Source organism: Labrus bergylta, chromosome 1 (assembly GCF_963930695.1).
Source record: "Labrus bergylta chromosome 1, fLabBer1.1, whole genome shotgun sequence".
Classification (NCBI taxonomy): domain Eukaryota; kingdom Metazoa; phylum Chordata; class Actinopteri; order Labriformes; family Labridae; genus Labrus; species Labrus bergylta.
Window position 1 is genome coordinate 6,397,801 of NC_089195.1, and position 19,960 is coordinate 6,417,760.

The window sequence follows — 19,960 nt, forward strand, 5'->3', positions numbered from 1 at the left end:
TGTACATAACCCATGTGCGGTGCTGAAGCTGGGCAACATCTCTACTGTTTTGTGGTCAGCAAGGGGGTCAGGTATTTGTTTCCTGTTAAGTTCAGCAGGGAAGTTCATGTGCATTTTAGATACTAATTTGGCCCTGGAGAACCCTTTTCTATGCAGTTCTGACATTTGTTTTATTTGTTGATAAAATTGAATGTAAATAAAAGTTTTTCTGCAGCCTTTTTTGTTTGGCTAATGTGCTCCCTGTGGTCCTCTTTCCTCTGAAATAATAATAATTATTAGTTTCCACAGTTATTGTTATGCAATGCAGCATTTTTGCAGTGCAGAGAGACAAACGTCTTGCTTTGAAATAGAAGAACACTTTACAGCTGATAAAAGGAGCCTGCCCTCAAGTCTGGAAACTTTTTCTGAAGGGCAAATAGATCTTTAAACAGCCAATCTATATTTCAAATCTTGACAAAAAAGCCAAGTTTCATAACATCTTAGAATAAATGTTCTTTGCTGTGATCCCCTTAGGTATTGGAAAGTGAGCTGTGACATTTCTCATCTTTTCCAGCCTTTCCATGACCTTTAGTGCTCTGGAAAGGAAGAAAAAGTCAAACAATTTTTTTGTAAAAATAGCCAACTTTATATTCTCAGAGTACTAAGATAGCTTTACAAACAGGATGATATGCACACAACGTTCCTTCTCATCCAAATGCAGAGCAGTCCAACTGAAGTTCTTACTCTTATCAGATAGCCCAAGTAAAAGAAAAACAAAAAATAAACACTGACAAACCAAAAACCAAGACAACAAAGGAAGCAGGGAAGTACAAGTCTACCCCTTGAGTGTCACATTCGTCCTGCAGCGTGCACATGGGACACCAGAGGAATCCATTAGCTGACCATCAGAAGTGTTTCATCATTATATATTACATATAAACAAAGGAGGAGAGGAGGTGGATCAAGGGTGTGAGAAGGGATTTAAAATATTCTTGTATTCTTTCAACTTCATGCAGGTGTAAAAGATTGCAAAAATTAAAGCTTTAATAAGCAAAAGAAATTAACAAAGATGGCATATTACACAAAAACATCTGTATAAAATAAGTTGTAGCAAAAAAAAAAAAAAAATCCACGCAAGTTTTTTTTTTTTTTGGGTGGGGTTTAGGGTGGGGGTTTGATTCTCATTTACATATAGACATTGATTTGGTCGTCGACAACTGAGTGCAGGGGTCTGTTCTTTGGCCCCATATTCTCTTTTCAAACAGACACACTTCTACACAAATACACTCAAAGGGAAACTGTTTATCATCAGGAAGCTTTCTTGCTCTTCCTCAACCTCTCCCCCTCTTCAGGGCTGTTTTGTACACGCTGTTTACTGCTGCTGATGCTGCTGCTTCAGTCGCACATCTCCTCCGGCAACTCGTGAGGGTTGAGGATGCCAGGCACTGACATCTGGAGCTTGTGTTTCTCTTCCTGGGCTTGGCGCAGGGATGTCTCTCTCTCCTCCAGGAACAGGTCTGTTGTGTCCTCACCAGCAAACTCCTGCAAGGACCACACAAGCAGAGGCTCAGTAGTGCTCACTACAGGCTTTTAGGATTCAGATTCCAGCAGGCCAATCTGCCATTTTCCCACAAAGAGATGTGAGCTGCTTAGCCAATCCATAAAGTCTCTCCAATGCAAAATCTTCTGCTGCAGCTTTTGGAAACGAGATGGTGTCTGTGGCACTAATTAGATGACCAAATATCAATTATGATTCCTGATTATCTTCAATTTGAGTCCTACTTTCACAGTAGTTGTGCTTTTTTTTTTTTTTTTTTAAATCACTGGCGTCAAATTTTTAAGAACTCAAAAGAAAATATGGATTAGCTGTTCAAAAAAAGACTTATTCTTCCACTAATTCAGCTAAAACAAAGCATCTCTTCCTTGTTTCTGGACGGCATATGGTTGAGAACTGCCTACATTAATCATCCGAGGCCCTTTTTGATTTGTCATCTTTTGTTGGTATCTTTGGTAGTGTACGATAATGTTTTTTTTAAACCAATTATCTTCCTCAGTGTGTTTAAGGAGCAGCGGACCTCTTGATACTCACCTTGATCTGCACAAGGAAGTCCCTCAGGTGCTCCTTGAAGGCCGGGATGTCCTGATTCAGGCTGAACAGCCCCGTTACAAACACCTTCACCTGGGCACTGAGGACAGAACATTCAGTTAGCAGCAAGTCTGTGAACAGCTGCAGATGTATCAACTTTCTCTCTCATCTGATATACAGTTTCCTCCATTTTACCCAGGAATTTTTCTTAATGTTTTTGACAGCTTCCTGCTTCCAATCAACTTGGTTCATCTGCAGTCAAAAAATAGTCTCAACACTTGTGAGTACCAAACTATGAGGTTTTATTATTTTATACAACAAAACAAGGCTCTAAGCCAGGGGTGTCAAACTTACGGCCCGTGGGCCGTATCTGGTCTGCCAGCACATTTGATCCGATCCACCAGACATTTCTGGGAGATGGGGGAAATTTAGAAAAATACTTATTTGAGATTTCAAACAATAAAAATATTTTCAATACAAATTTGTACCCAGGTTTTATATCCTAATTATAGTAAGAAGTAAATATGATGATACAATAAATTAATCACTAATCAGCTAAGATGCTGTCCAAAAAGAGAGACTGCAGCAGAAAGCAGGGTTTGTCAAGAGACATACAAGGAGCCACTTTTCTTTTTTAATCAGAGTTGAAGAACGTCACCACCAGCATACAGCTGCACGGTATGCTCTCATACTGACAGAGTTCGTTGCTGTTCACACTTCATACCACTTTCGTGAAAGTTGAGTGCGAGATGTGTTGATTATAAAAAAAGCTACTACTCCGGAAGATAAACAACACTCATCCATCCTGTCTAACTGACTGTCTGTACACAAGTGGACAAAGTGTCTGTGTATGTCTCAGTTACGCCTCTGGCAGCGCCAGACTGATTTAACTCCTGTTATTAATAATTATAATAATAAGAATAATAGTGATGTCAAATAATATTAGCAGACTTTATTTAAAGATGATTATTTTTAGATCGTAGAATTGTTGTAATGGAAAAATCGAGCTTGACATAGCTTATAAATATGGTGGTGCATTAACAACCAGCTCTCAGCAGGAAGAAAAAATGTCATAATAACTGAACATTTCATTGTATGATATACCACACAAGCTGCCCGATCACACGTAAGGTCAGCTGGTTGAGCTGAGGAGCAGCGCTCAAAACTTCCTCGAATTACGCATGGAGATTGCCCAGATTCATGGCACATAAAGTAAAGTCATCAGTAAAGTTAGATTACAATAGCACAGACATGTAAAAGTACGTACTGTGAGGGCTCATATTCGATTTTAAAAGTCGATTACTGTCTTTATTAAGCTGCAAAATGACATCAACTCCACACAGAGGTGATCAGACTGCAGTGTAGCGTACTGAAGGATAAATTCACTTCACAATTCATCAATGGTTGACACAGAATGACAGCGTTTGCAAGACACTGTATGTTTGAGACAACAAACTTATGGAGACAATTTTCCTCAGGGATGAACCTTAACAAGTCCAATTTCTCTCTCTCTGAGTGGAACTACCTAGGTGTCAGACCAGACGTTCTGTTAAACAGGCTGTTTAACAGAACGAGTTTGTGAAGAGTTTCAGTGTGCATAGGATTTACACTGACTGTGCTACCTGTTAGAAGTTATTTGGGACACTTTTCTTTGCCCCTACACGGTTGGATTATTTTTGTTTGCCAACATGCAGTTTGCAAAAACAGAAATTGTGTTTTATAGCTAAAATTATTAGGGAATGCCAAAAACATTCACATGTGAAATATGTTGCTAGGATAGCATAATGTTCTTGTCTGGCTGTTCAGATTTGTTGAAGCCCTCTGATTTAGCAGACATGCTGATTGGTTCAAGTACCTTAACATTTGAACAAAAAAATAATTATTCCATATGTTGAGCCATGTTATTGTTGCTAATAATAGTACAGCCCCAAGAGGTCCTGTTTATACAAATCTGGCCCTGACCCAATACAAATTTGATCCCCCTGCTCTAAGCCTTTTGTCAACTTCAGTCATTTTATTATGCAAACATCAAAACATGTGACATAGGAACACTTTGGGAGTTTAGCTTTCATATTAGGATAAAACAAAGGGTGAAAAGTGCTTATACTCTTCCAGGATTTGGGTATATTACAGCTCACACGAGTAACCCTCCCCTGAAATGTGCGTTATACTATTTGGTCTAAAGAAGCTGCTGTGGCTGCATAGAGAATAACTTTTTTTTTTAATGAAAAATGTCTTCCACAAAAAAGATCAAGCAATGATCATCAACACTAACCCTCAGCTCTAGCCCCACAGTGGTTCACACTTACTCTTGCAGGTGAGGGAAGGCTGTCTTCAGCAGGTTGGCAATGTACTCCTGGACATGCGCTTGGTTGTTTGCAGAATTGGTGGCACTCAGAGCGACGCTGACCTTCCCCTCCTCCACCAGGTTGAACATGTAGGCCAAGATGGTGGCATGCATGGTCAGACCTACAGACAGGGAGCAGGCAGAGGCAGTGATCAGTGTTTGAAACACAAACTAAATATTATCATTTGAGTGTGCTTTTATGAAATTTGGCTTTGATGGATAACCCGAAGACCCGTTTTCTTCCTAGAAATCTTTTTATTCAGAAGACACCAGGCGAGTGTGCTTACCTGCAGTGTGAGAGGTGTCCGTGACCACAGAGAAGATATGCTGCAGGATGTCACAGAAGTACGTCTGATAGAAGCTCTGTGCTGCTGCTTCCTCTCCAGACACGTTCTGCAGGAGAGTGTAAAGGATCTGTAGACCTGCAGGAGACGAGGGAGATGCTTGTAAGACGAGCACAGACATCTGACACAGTCTCTACTGCTCCAACACAATAAATATCCATCTGTAATAATGTTCAAATTTGAGGCTTTAGACTTAGGAAAAATGCTAACTTGCATAAGGATTTTATTTAAAGATGTATTGCAGACCACTGACAACTCAGTCTCACTAATATGTTGAAGCTGTGTTTCACCACTTTTTGTTTGTATGTTATATAATTCCTACTTCCCTGTCATATTGTGGTATTGGTGGGATGAACTCTTTATTTATATCAAGTCACTATATGAGGAGATAAAATGGAGCCAGTTCATACCTGTGTCGGCCACATTCCTCATGGTGTGCTTAAAGGCCCAAATAATGGAGTCCAGGATCAGTTTGAACTGGGCCGGGGCGATGGACAGGAAGGCTGGGAAGCACTGGGAGGTGGCGGCTTGTAGGAGGTAGAAGAAATGTGTTCTGTGTTCTGGGAATTCTTCAAAGTCCTGCACAAAAGGTAAACAATGAAAAGGTTTGAGTCTGTAACTTCGGGACAGTAATGTCTGATTTTGTATTAAAATGTATCGTATTAAACCAACCTTGTTAATCATGTTCAAAGTGCACTCAAAGACAGCATCAAAGATCTTTGGGATTTCTCCGGTAATGTGGACCCCCAGCTTGTTGACAATGGTTGCCATGGTACTGAGGACCTCAGGCTCTCTGGCAGCAGGGACGTTCCTCTGGTAGTCTATGAGCACTGCTTCCAGCAGGGGGGGCACAAAGTTTTCTCCCACCTGGACCCCAACAGAACACATGAACATGACTTTACAATGTGGTCCCAAATAGAATGACATGAGTGTTAACATTTTCTATCATTAATAAAACATCTATGTTGTTAGAAAGGATGTCTGTTTCATAATAGCAGCCTATAGAAGGATGACAAATTGCAGGATTACATAACAAAGCTTCATCGTTTACAATGTGTCAAGTAGACTTTGCATCCTATCGAACCTGGTTGAGTCAAAATAAAAAAAAAAGTTGCCCAAACAAATAACTTCAAATTCCATTAATTTCATATTGAAAAAGGAGAATCTGGTGAAAAAGTATATCAGATACCTTGAGTTTACTATCTATTATCCTCCTAACGATAATCAAGGTAACTTCTTCAAATATGAGTAGTAGTATTTTTACAAATTAATTCATCTCCTCTCTATAAACATGCAGTCATTTATTTTAATATCTGAATTTGCATTACATTGTAACGATATGTGTTATATATTTAAACAAACAGTAAAGCATGCCCTCAGTGTTGTAATAAGATGTTGTCTATGAACGGATTACAGCCGCTAACAGCTCAAAAAAGTAGCGCATCATTAGCTCCAGGTATCTGATCCAAATCAAGGTCTAACCCACTACGCATATAGCGCTAATGATAGTTAAGGGCAAACATGCCCAAGATGTTTTTGTGTTCTGTGCAACTCCAGATCATCTCCACACATGACGATGAAGTGTCAAGCCGCTGACAACCCTGGACTGATTTTTTCTATGACCAGTGATCACTTTAATATTGTTTAGTCATAAGTTGGCTATTTGGCAGTGCTGTTTTTATTTTTCCTTGTTAACTGTTTTGCACCAAAACACCAAGTCAAATTCCTTGTGTAAATATACTTGGCAATAAACACTGATTCAGATTTTTATCAGTTTAGTGTATGCAGAATTTCAGATCTCAGTCACACATTCAAGGGGCAAGCGAGGCCCAGGCAGAGGTATATGTAAGACCCAACTTTTTTTTGTATAACTAATAAGCGAAACGGATCAGTCAGAGATATAATTACTATGACAGAAAAACAAATACAATATCAAGCAATTTATCTGAAATGCACTTTTCAAACCTTGAAAACACATTTAAATTCAGTTATAATCTTGGATTTCAAACTTCTGTACCATTATGAGACACATTTTAAACATTCTTCCATTGTACAAAAATCTCAGGAAAATAAAAAAGCTCACCATCTGAGGGTCGTTGGATCGACTGACCCAGCCGGAGATCAGCTTCAGTGTCTCCCTCTTCACTGTCCTCATACTTCTGATGAGAGGCTGTTTGGTCACCATCTCTCCTGCATGAATCATAAGGGATTTTTTTTTATTAACTTGGATTTATTTCTACATTTTTAAATTGTATATTATATATTGTAATTGCTTTCATATTTTATTATTTAAATTCTTGCTATTTTTGCTTTATTTCCTTTGTTAACTGTTTTTTGCACCAATACACCAAGACAAATTCCTTGTAAGTGTAAATGTACATGGCAATATAAAACGATTCTGATTAACACCTCTCAGGTTAATATGGGTAACTTGCTATTGGTCCATTTCTTACTTTCATCAGCATCAAATCAGCTGCTAAGGAGCAACATTAACATTCGTTTGGGTACAGTTTGTCCAATAAGTCACTTTCTTTCAGTTTTAATTTTGGTGTCCAATCACTTCAGGAGGAAAAGTTTGACTCTTTGGCATCTAAATGCCCTTCTTTGTGTAACTTTTGCACTCCAAATGTGGCTACGAGGCAACTTTCATTAAAAATCAATCAAAACATAAGGCCAGGTCCATCTCATATTTCCTGCGGTGAGCTGGATGGACCCTAGGCGTTAAATATTCTAATCACAGCTTTGAGGCTTGTCAGGTATCATGGTTTAATTATCATTATGCTGTCACAGCAGAGAAAGGAATCTCATCCTCCTTGTATTCCTGTGAATCATTAACACATGCCTTGTTTTTTGTTATTCTTTTTTCCATCAAGGTTCCCATGAATTATGTTTTAAATAGAATACTAATATCTTGTCTAACACACATAAATGGACCAAGGGCAAAATTAAACTAACCATTGGTCTGGACAGCTGAGGAGATGTTTTCACTCAGGCACTTGTATACATTGAGCATGTCCAGGTAGATCCTCCCCAACTGGACAACAAAGGGATGACCAACAGCTTTACAGGCTCTGACATTTGTCTTCAGGATGCTGCCCAGCTGACGCACCGTCTCTGCGTCCTTCAGGATGTCCACATTCTGCAGCCAAGAGTCCACAAGTCAGCATAAGATGCAGTTTCAGCAAAGGCAGGCTACATGCTTAAATAAGGAAACATCACTGGATTCTAATGGATCAGATGGCTGGTAGTTCTCACCTTGGTGGCCTGTTGGATGATGCTGTCCCACACCTGGTTGGGCAACAACATGTACTTCTCTATTAGGAGCTCCTGGACTGCCTGGTCGGTCTGAGCTCCGATCATGTAGCCAACAGCCTCATAAAACGTGTGGACCTGGAGAGACAAGGTGCAATTTGACTCAGACCGTCACAAAGCACTTAAATTATAATTTCAAACTAGTTCAGAGAAAGCTTTTCATGAGAAATGTGAAATATGTCATTCAGGAGGTCCGGAGACAGAACTGACCTGCTGTGGCTGGAGGTCGCAGATGATGGTGTTTATGTTGTTGAGGATCTCGTCGATGAATGGCATCACCTCACCCACCTGAACCTGGACAAAATGGCGACGGCACTTCTGTGCAATCTTGATGAAGGTGTCACAAGCCATGTCCTGCACACCGTCATGGGTCTCTGTGTGATAAAGAAGCACAGAATACTTATTAGCCTTATTCAGAGACACAGTATTCATTGGATCTTATTGAAGTAACAGTGGCACTTTTGGGCGGCAGTAGCTCAGTCTGTGGGGACTTGGGTTGGGAATCGGAGGGTCGCCCGTCCGGAAATTAGCCTGGTAGCTGGAGAGGTGCCAGTCCACTGCCGAGGTGCCCTTGAGCAAGGCACCTAAGCCCCCCACCAGCTCAGGAGCGCACACTGTGGGCAGCCCCTTCACTCTGAAACCTCTCCATTAGTGCATGTCCATAGGATCCTGTTTGTGCATTTCAGCCTATGTTTGTGTAGCATGTTCACTAGACAGAGTGTAAAAAAATGAATTTCCCCTCGCGGGATCAATAAAGTATAAATTATTATTATTATTTAAAGCTGAAAATTCAAAATCTTTATTTCTGTAGCTCTTAACATCAAATTGACAGAGGTAGTGACTACAGTTAGAGTGATACTGGTTGATACTTGAAGGTGCATTACAGACAGCAAAAAGCATTGGATTGTTGTTTCAAACATTTAGATAGAGATTTAGGAAATATGATTTAATCTAATCCACGTTAAGAAATTGGTCTCACCGTGCATGAACTCAAACAGCTTGTTGACGACAGTCTTCAGAAACTTCCAGTGGGCTCGGAGGAATCGAGGATACTGCCCCACGATGTACATGATGTTGGATGCTATGATGGCCTTATTGTCCTTCCCTCTTTTCTGCTCACACAATCCAAGCAGGTCCTGAACACATGAAACAAACACTTGTGAATTAACCCATTTTTGCTTGTAGATTGACCCTGCTTAATGATGACTTAAAATGTACAGTATTGTGTTTGTGTCCCACCTTGATGACAGTGACTAGGAACCTCTTCTCGTCCTCCTCGTGCATCGCCCCACTGATGGAGCCGATGGCCCAGCAGAGCATGTTCAGATTCCTCCATGACCATTCAGTGCCGTTCACCTGGTTGTGAAGTTTCTCTGTCATGATGCGTTCAGTGTCAGCATAGTCCAAATGGGTCAGATACACTGCAGACAGAGAGAATGAGATAGACCCATTCATTAAGTGTGAGTTGTTTTGATCTGTACAGGTTATATTCAGTCATGTATTTTATTGTTGTGTTTTCCTTATTTACGAGGACCTCACTAAACCATCCAATCGGTAGTAGCGACGGGCGGTGTGTACAAAGGGCAGGGACTTAATCAACGCGAGCTTATGACCCACGTATGAGTGGGATAATAATTAACACTTTTAAAACGGTCAGTTAGAAAATAGTCATGTCCTGGTCTTTGTTTATTTATGTCACCCAACGAATTTAAAGAATAATGTAATGAGTAGTTGCTTCTCATACAGTCTCATTTTTTTATCTAACTTCAAATGTATTAAAGATTTTGTCATCCAATCATGTAGTTTACAATAGACAGCTCTCAACAAGATTATTCTAGAGACCAATGTAAGAGCAACATGTGCAAATCCTATGTGAGAGGCATGAATGAGTCAGTGCAGGACTACAAAAAACAGTCTGCAAATATTGTCCATGTGTGGGAAACACAATAATTAATATGCCATTATTCTTTTTTTATTATTTGTTTATCTGGCATATTTCCCAACCGGACACTTTGGCTGTCCATATTTGTATTTGCCAGATAACTGCACAGTCAACGCATACGTAGCTAACGTATATCCAGTTTTAAATAAACTTGTGTTTTTCAGGTTAATGATAAAATGAAATGCTGTTTAAGATGCAAAGACGTGGATTAAATTACCCAGAGTCTCCCTCATGTTTTTATAAAGATTGATGGCATCTGTGTCTTTCATGAACTCTCTGACCACTTCGCCCTGGTCATTCTCCACAACCAGCACTTCCTCTGGTTTGGCCATGCGGCTCACCATCAGCAACCGCACCTAAAAGAAGAGGAGGAGGAAGAGATAGATGGATCAGAGTCTAATCTCCTTATAATCGATTGGTATCAAAGAAAGTGTAAAGTTTAATTCCACCAACCCACAAATCCAAAGCAATGATTGTCTTACCTGTGAGAGTACAGGCAGGTAGAGGTGTCTGCGTGGAGGAACGTCTGACAGCAGCGGGGTGCTGGAGGTGGAGAAAGGACTCTCCCTGTACAGCTCTGCTGCCAGGTGGTTCCAGTACTCCAGACAGATCTTAAAGATCTCCGTCTCCTCCACCTCTGACACCAGCAACATGTAATGCAGGGCCTGCAGAGGGAGTAAGAGCCAAATAACCATGTTTAGTCTCCAATCTTGTTATATGGCTTCACCACATGTTAAATCAAAACAATGGTTTTCTTTGGGTTATTTGACATTACACCAAATTCAAATGAAAATAATAACTTTAAATCCCTGATTTCAGAGTTTTGTGTCTCCTGCAAAGACATATGGCTTCATGCGATAGAAAAACCTGCACAGCTCAATTAAAACTGTTAAGTGATTCTGTACCAAAAACATTAAACACATACTTTACTTTTAAAATGTATGTTATGACAGGTTAGGCAATTACAAAATGTTTGATTAGAAACAGGTATTTTTAGTCAGTTTTTATCATTTATAAATGGAATTCATTGTTAATGTTTGCAGTTTTACCTTGTGTTATAATAAACACTGTTCTTTATTCCACCTTCTTATTAACTTATTTTTTTCTTTTAAAATCAATTTATCCTGTGAAGTTTCATAATAGTATTTTAAGTCTTCTTTTGCTTGTACAATCTTATTCATTTACTATGACAGTATAAACGTAACAACCCATCATTTATTCTTTTATTGGTTGTTTTGGTGTGCACAAACCATTATTGATATAAATGGAGTGGAATGGCTGTGATTTGTTGAAATAGTGATATATTAATACATTTTATGGTTTGATTAATTTTATTTTTGACTTGGTGGCAACTCTTCTTGTAGGATTATAAATTCTCAGTCTGTAACCAAACTTCCAGCTGATTGGTCTTCTCTTGAATAAACTGTTTCACGACTCTTGCTGCATTTTTCTCTTCTGCTTTAAATGTCTTCTCCTGAGTGAAGCGCTGTTCAAGTGGACAAAAAGCCAGTGTAATCAGTCTAAAGTGTGTATTATAGCAAAGGTGTAATCAGGACACCACATGTTAAGAAAAACAGGAGAGGTGCAAAGCAGAATATGAGGGGGAGGTTTCTTTCATTAAGCCTGAAGCAGAGGCGGAAATCACTAAAGACACCAAACAAGAGTTTAAATAATATGTTTACTTAAGCAGACTAATGTCATGTTTAGTTCTTTCTGTTCTAAACTCTTTTTGGCCTTATGAGAAGGCTGTTGTTGTCTTTACCTCCATAAGAGATTCTCGCATGTTGGATCTCTTCTCGATGAGCTGGCCGTGTTCTTTGAGAAACGTGCAGAGAAACAGGCTGAGGTTCTGAATGAAGTTCTGCTCGTCATCCTTCCCGTTGGCGTAGGCCAGTCTGATGTTAGTGTTCAAAGGCAGCATCTGACCAGATGAAAAAACACAACACTTCAAAATCTCAATCTACGCAATCTGAATTCTATAGTAGTTGGTTTAGGACAGAAAAGTTCAAGGCAAGGTTGGACCGAGGACAGTTCACTTTCTTACTAAAAAACCAGCCGGACCAGAGTGTGACAAAAGTGTACCTAGGCCCATCTCTTCAAGCAGTCTCTGTACGATTGTTTGGTCCACACATGAGTTCCATTGACAGCTTTCACACCAGTCCAAAAGGAACCGCATTCACTTGGCGTGATTGCATAGTTAACAGTTTCGTTTGAGGACTTTGTATTTAAAGTGGAAAAGGTTAAGTCCTAAACCGCTGAGCCATGAGACCACCCAGGTGACGACAATGAGAATATTTAGGATGGTTTTGATGTTGATTAGAAATCTCAAGAGCAGCCGTCGATGCTGTTGATGATGATATATTAACTTCAATATAATAAATGAATTTAAAACAGTGCTTTGCTTCTGTGCACTGCCTGTCAGCAGCTGTGCCCAATCACACCAAAAGCTTTGTTTGCACTTTCTGATGTTGTTTCCGCCTCTCTAGATCTGGCTTGTGTTGTTCTGATTCTCTATAAAAGTCATAATAAAAGTCATCTCCAAACTTGATGGCACCATGTCCTGATCATCCCTTTATAAGCCCCAAAGCCTGTTTCACATCTCCACAAAAATCTTCATCAGTGATCAACCGATTATTTTACCAAACATTGGGTGAGTTCTGTCATGTAGGACTTCGAGAGTTTAAACCAATCTATCTCTAATTACTTGAAGCACAGTGTCCATCAGTATTAACTTATACATATACATTCACACAACACCAACGCAGCAGAGGCTTAAGTGACTTGCCCAAGGACACTTCGACTTTTGGATGTAGGAGCTGGGGATCGAACCCCGACCCTCCAAGTTGGGAGATGACCGACTCTACCACTGAGCCACAGCTGCCAAAATGCCCCTTTCACATTCAACCTTGATGAGTTAATGCTACACCTCCTACAATTTATTATTCTGTGTGTCATGTTTAAAGGCTTTATATGTGATTTTTCACACTTAAATATAATATAAATCAAGTATATCCTCTGAAAATAACTCTGAGTCATGACTGTCTACAATGGGTGTAACACCAGAGTCCCACTGTCTGTGATGCTTTCAGAGTTTTCCCAAGTCCTATCTTCAGTTTGTTTACATCGTCGGGACGGCCGGCTCATCCCCTCGCGTATAAAAGTTGTTTAATTGAGGGACTAGAGAAAAGAAGAATAACATACTGTACTCACTGCTTAACTGTGTTTCTAGATCACGCTCATTTCAGGTAAATTTACATGCAGTGTGAAGATACGAGCATAATAAAGATCGCTAGCATTAGCATGCAAGTTGTTTCGGTTTCATGCTGGTGCTCAAGGGCGACATCTGCTGGATCAAAAAAATCACATATAAAGCCTTTAAGCCTCAGGCAGAATACTCCCTCACGTGTCAGACACACAAGTTTTGTGACGCTTGCAGAATTTATGTTCTGTAACTGGGTGCATTTTTTGTTTATGACAAGAAAAAGCAGGGAACACAAATTGAGCGGGTGTGCCTGTGCACAATCACACTGAGTGCAATTCACTTGAGCACCACTTAACGTGAGTGTGTGTGTGTTTGTGTACCTGTTTGAGCTGGCCCATGGTGAGAGTAAACAGGTTGACAAACTGCTCCTCGTATTGGTTGACACTCACTCCGGCGATTTCCGTCAAACATTTCAGCGTCACGTTGCGAAACATGGGCACATTCAAGAACTAAAATACACAAAGAAAACAAGTTACAATTCCTCCTTTGTGTCCTGTGGATGTCAAATCTGCTAAATAAATGTACTTTGTATTATTAGTCGATCGTGATCAATTTATACAATTTAACACTTGGTCTAGAAAACAATGCTTGCTGATTTAGGATTTGTTTCATCAGGATTTGTCCAGCACAGTGCTCTCCACCTCATTAGCCTTTAATCTTCCTAGCAATGTTTACAGCATGTGAAGCAGAACATTACGACTGTGCAAAAGGGGGTTGTAGTAGAGTCGTTGAGATACATAATATTAAATATTCTATAGGTTAAGGTGCTTAGAAGGCTGTTTAACTTTTGATATATAGTTACCAAATAATGGCACAATCCACGTAAAGAAGGATTATTTACATCTTGATCAGAAATTCAACAAGGCAACTGCCGTGTTGGAACACATTTAGTTGTGTCCCGCTATAAATGGAGTTTTACAGAAATGTCATACTGGTTTGGCTCTGACTACATACTAAAAATAACCTGACATCAGTTATTGCCTTTTTATGGACAGTGAGAAAGATGTGATTGTGATTTGACCAAAATGTACAAACATGTCACGTGAAGTTGTATTTATACTGAGTGAATTTAAGAGGCTTTACCTTGTAGACCAGAGTACTGATGAGCTTGGTCTCAAATATGTAGCCAAGAGGAATCCAATTCAGGAATCTGAGGAGAGTCTCCAGAGTGGCGTGGACCAGAGGGGCATTCTGGGAGTTTTCCTGCACAGAAGAAGACGACGAAGTGCATGAGAGAAGTGCATATTACGATCAGAGATACAGTTTGAAGTGTAAACTTTGTCTTACCATCACAAACTGGCACAGCTGGAATATTTGGGAGAACTCGTTGCACATGCTGAAGGAGAAAGTGGAGAACATCAGGGTTGGAGGACTCATGTCATAGCTGCTAGGTGTTAAATGGTTAGTGCTATACAAAGTTAAGTTTCTCAGCATCTCTACAGTTTGTAACACTTCAGTTGTGTCACCGAAGACAAATGCTTTCTTCTTCTTTTGTCAGTTAATGGCAGCTAGCAAACAGCGTTTACATGTCCTACAAACATCGCCTGGCTGTAGTAGTATTTTTGGTAAGCCATCCTACAGGTGGAACAATTTAAAAATGTGATTAAACTATGGCTGCTGCAAAATGACCCATTATGTCCTGATCTGTGTAAAGAAACTTGGCTTTGGCAGAAACTGAATTTTGCTTCAAAATGTTGTTTTTAAATCTTCATTTTTTTCAAGAGGCCATTTTCTCCTTGCCAAGATCTTTTGGGTAAAATTTCCCATCGCCTCTGTCTGCTGTTTGTCCATATTTTCGGAATGCAGTTGTATTTTGGTCGAGCACATTTATCCATAAGAATTATCTACCAGCACATACAACATGTTTAGCATCAGCCAGCTGAAACAATCCACTGGAGAAAATCTGAAACCTTTGATACCTATTAGTCATTTATAACCCCAAATAAGTGATAGCTTAGGCCCCTCCTTCACATTATCAAGGACAATGATTAGGAGTAATCTTTTAGCACTTACCTGTCTTTGAGGTGCTTAGCCTTCACCTGGGTCATCTGTCCACTGGAGAAGTCAAAAACCTCCTCGCTGAGCAGTTTGAGGATGATCATGTTGTTCTGGCAAAGGCTCTCACTTGTCCGACTTGCTCCTACAATGTCACTGATGAAGGTGGGCCAGTGTTTGGGCCACTCCTGCTTCAGGATCTAAAACAGTCCAGAGAACAAGAGACATGTGTCACCAGCATAATCACATCACTTCAGTCACTTTATTTGTAACCAATTGTTGAATTGTATTTACCTGTACGAGGATCATGTTGAGTTTGGAAATGTACACTCCTTCTTTCTGTAAATGAACATGAAAGATGAGACATCAGTTTCTCGCGGTTCATTTAGTAAGTACTGAATCTTACAAAAACAAAAATAACCTCACCTCCATGTTTGCAGGATCGGAGGAAGTCTTAATGATCAAACCAACAACATATTTCTTGATGCCTGAAAATTGATAAATGATTTAATAGAAAAAACAGCAGCATTCCCTGGCAAGCAACATATCAACTAATCAATATGATATCAATATGAGATATAGAATCTGTCTATTTGAACAGACCTTCACACTGATTTCTGGGAAGAATCTTCCACCGTGTTTTGATGACCGTTTCCAGAATCTGAAGTGCATAATACTAGAAGAAAAATTGAGCCTCATTAGAGATCTGGAATAAAAACATTAGACATATTCATTTAACAATCAAATCCAGTGATGTTGATAGGTTTTAAAATGTGCCGAGTCCTCAGGACTATCAGGTGATGATTTGAGTGAGTCCAATTCCAATCAAATGAGTCCCCAATATACTTTAAGCTCCTTGAGAAATTAACTTACTTTAATAATAATAAAATGAAAATAGGTCTAAAATCTAGAGGTCCTGACCGGGAAACCTTGAATGTTTAACACTTTTTTCTTGTTTTCTGGTGTCCCTTTAGCACCAATTTATCAGAAAATTGTGCTTTTTTGTAAAGGGAAACTTATTCAATTTAAGTAATGAATAAAGGGCACTGTTTGTGGCAATTGCGACTTCTTACATCTTCATTCATTTACACATTCTTCTACCACATTTTGGAATGTCAAAGTATTTTAAAAAAACCTGCTAACCCGATGAAATTAAGATGTGAGAGTGCTGAATTATTAAGTTAAAGAAATACTCCAATGGTGAAGAATGAACAGTTAATCATGTAAACTTATGTGCTTTGTATAACTCTGAGGTTGATCAGATATGCTAATGAAATCCACCTCAATCTAGAGTCTGTGAATGCCTGCAGCCTCTCTTCTCCGCTGAAACCTCTCCTTTTGATAAGAATACAGTGCCGCCAACTCATGTCACAACCTAATCTGACTAATGCTGTGATTGAGGTTAGAATTGACAAATTCACTAATTGTTGTCCTCGAAAAACAGCATTTTCTTAATGAAAACACCAGTCTGACTTTGACAAGAGCTCAGGAGGTAGAAATTTGAATGGAGGTTAACATAGGTGTGTCATTCACAATGTGTTGTGTCTCTATGTATACAATGCATTGCGCATTCCTGTGACGCATGACAGGTTGGTTTAAAGTGTCTTTTCAGATTATATTGCATAAAGTATGCTAGACTTGTACCAAGCAACATCAATGCAAAGTGATGTCATATATTTGTCACAGCGTGCACAAAACACACATGAATGGAAAACTATTACAGTAATTCTTCAAAGCGGCACAGTTTTAATCACAGTAAGCTTCCATTAGCTGGAAAAATCCTGTAAATACAGAGAAGCAAAAGCAGAATGAGAGCTCAAACCTCACTACCCTAAAAGCCTCTTCCTAATGTGGACAAACTGATAAACATCATCTCACATTATTATTTCATTGATCCTGAGAGACTGTCAAATAGCAGCTGATGTGAGGCGGCTTTTCTTGGCAACAAGAATCCGTCAGGTTGGTATACACTAGGGATGTAAGTCACTAGTTTCATTAAGATATTTTCCAATATCACAAAGTATGCCACAATACGATATCTATTCAACTCAGGGGCCCATCGAATCATAAAATAGTATGTACCCATTTAACACAATCAATTACATTTCACCTAAACAATAATAATAATGTTGATGCGTTTTGACCATTTCATTCCTGAACTGTTTTGACATTTAAATAAAATACTTTTTGACAAAAATATGAAAACCCTGAAGTTCCACATTTTTCTTTTATAGGTGCAAACTTTTTTTTTTTTACATTTAACAAAAAGAAATATGAACATTGTTTTAAAAGTGTGTTTCTCACCAGTGAATTTTTAAGCACCAAACACTGAGCATTTATCATTTATGTTCCTGCATTCTGATAAAAGGATGTGTGCCTTTTATGCACAATTGTGTAATCATGATCAAATCTTGTGTCCTCTTATTTCTTTTGAATACATTTACACACACGTGGACTCAAATAGTAATCGTCTTTCTGCACTCAATAATCCTTTGATACTTCTCTCGCGGTATAAAAGAAGCCTGCCTATAGCTCATGTGGTTTTGTTCAACATTGTATGACACACTTGAGCTTTGTTTAGCATTTGTGTCAAAAAAACATGCAAATTTAAACATAATTCAGAATTGGATTGAATCTGTGACACAGTCACACTGTGTTTTAGAGGAATCTTGATTTTGATTAATAGGGGGGGTTAAAAGTTTTCACAGACTGATAAAGAACCCTCAAAGAGAGAGCAAAAGCAAGCAACTGTCCAGGATCAATGTTTTGTCTTTCCATCAAATTGATTGGCTCTTTCTTCAACCAATCGATGGATTGATCCAGATAAATGGATAATGTTATCCCTAGTACATACTTTAGTTTTCATGTTCTGAGAGAATTCCAGAATGGTGTCGACCCTCGTCCAGGCATCTGGATGGTCCTTCAGGTTGGTGAGAACTTCCTGGGCCACTCTTTGCTACGAGAGAGAAACACAGCACACCCGTTCCATTCCTTAAATCTTAGGGTTTTGGGGATCATTTAACCAATGAGGAGGTCCTGTGAATCTCATCCACAAGGTGGAAACCCACAATGGATAGGAGCCGTACTAACCTGGGAGCCAATGTCATGGTACATGGAGTTGACAACATTGTCCAAGAGGTTGATGTCAAGTTTCTGACTGAAGTCCAGCAGCTGTCTGGCTGGGTGATCGGCCAACATCGTCATTTCTGCTGGCATAGAGCTTCTGAGGAGTGGAGGGGGGGGGGGGTTATTTTTACTTAAGCCACAGAAGCATGTGTGTGTACCATAATTACACAAATCTACAGGTATAGATGATATCAACATCTTAAAAAAAAATAAAAAATAAAAAAAGCTTTTAATTAAGGTACTACTTTCGCATTTCACCTATATTTGCAATGCAATACTACAAAGTACAGAAATCAAACTGGTCATTACATTTGTCCTTTAGATTAAGAAAGGTCAACTCTGGTATTACAAGCACGGTCACTGTTATTTTAAAATTTGGCAGCAGTGTATCAAAACCATGTTTATCTCAGATCAATCCTTTGTCCCGTTTGGGGTCGCGGCTGGTTGAACCCCAGCTGTCAGCCAAAATGTGTAAATGTGGGGACACCCATTGAAAATATCTATTTACTTGTAAAACAGGAAACAGCGCCTCCTACTGGCTGACTTGATGTATCCGCCACAATCTGACTGTAAGCCATGTAATGCGATGATTAAGGGCAGTTTCATGACTCTGCATTAGTGTAAAACATTAGGAGGAGTAAGAAGTCCCTCTTTAACTTTACAATGTGTTGTGTCCAGTCTTAGTAACCGTTGCTACCCAGTCTAAAACATGTTTTTCAAACGGATGCTAACGTTAGCCCACGCTGGGTGAGCAGGTTAGTGGAGATCGGGCTCGACTTACCTGGGGTGTTCTGTCCGGTCGTCGAAAACAAGTATAGACTAGCTTGTAGCTAGCAGTTCAAAGAAGAATATGTATCTTCTCGTTCAAAGCCACTGTGTGATGTTACCTCATGGCACAAGTTTCACCTGCTGCTAACCTTCGTAGCCTTTAGTTAGCTTTCCTGTATGACACCAACAGCGCTAACTTGAAATACTGTTACGTTGTATACTTTACGGTTCTTGGCCTTTTATTATAAGCTCCCGCAGTTTTCCTCGACCTATCGTTTCTTGTCTTCAACCAGTCCAAGATAAATCCTTCTCTAGCTATCAGTGATTGCAGTCGACTCCCACTAGACTAGTAGCAACTTAGCATGCTAATGGAAAGTCAATGATGATTCAAGTCTGCTGGCTAACATGAGCTAAGCTAACAACACAACTTCACGGAGTCACACTTTGAGCGGTATTCCGGGTCATAATCACCAAGTTAAATTCTCCTTTTTATTTCTGATTCTATCCGCATTCACTGTTGGAGAGCAGAGATGTTTTAATGCGTGCAAGTGTGCTCTTCCTCTAAGCTCATGCTTCCAACCACGGACCGGTTAAAACCGGTTGAGACCGGGATATTCATTCTCGGTGTTTCGGCCCGTCGCGCGCCGCGTAAAATTTGGACTATGTTCCCGCCCACTGAGAATCTGATTGGTTGCGCTGGTGCTGTCGTCATGTTGTGTCATGGGCTACGCGTAGCTGTCAATCCGAGTCAACTCCCTCCCTCTGTTTTGGCTCCAGTTTGACCCCTGACAATGGGTGA

The 19,960-nt window shown here is 39.6% G+C and overlaps 1 protein-coding gene across 1 annotated transcript; it reads right to left on the minus strand.

Moving 5' to 3' along the window:
* Nucleotides 1-959: 959 nt before the first annotated feature.
* Nucleotides 960-19,788, minus strand: xpo1a (exportin 1 (CRM1 homolog, yeast) a). Its single transcript, XM_065951545.1, has 25 exons — nucleotides 19,175-19,788; nucleotides 18,358-18,490; nucleotides 18,122-18,223; nucleotides 15,871-15,943; nucleotides 15,694-15,755; nucleotides 15,562-15,606; nucleotides 15,286-15,467; nucleotides 14,560-14,608; nucleotides 14,356-14,475; nucleotides 13,593-13,721; nucleotides 11,773-11,931; nucleotides 10,493-10,675; nucleotides 10,228-10,366; nucleotides 9,308-9,489; nucleotides 9,048-9,204; nucleotides 8,279-8,442; nucleotides 8,012-8,146; nucleotides 7,712-7,895; nucleotides 6,840-6,946; nucleotides 5,429-5,623; nucleotides 5,167-5,335; nucleotides 4,700-4,834; nucleotides 4,375-4,534; nucleotides 2,069-2,165; nucleotides 960-1,521 (listed from the first exon to the last, which is right to left on the minus strand). Exons 2-25 carry the CDS (start codon nucleotides 18,481-18,483, stop codon nucleotides 1,375-1,377), a joined length of 3,201 nt encoding a protein of 1,066 aa, XP_065807617.1. The 5' UTR covers nucleotides 18,484-18,490; nucleotides 19,175-19,788; the 3' UTR covers nucleotides 960-1,374.
* Nucleotides 19,789-19,960: the final 172 nt, after the last annotated feature.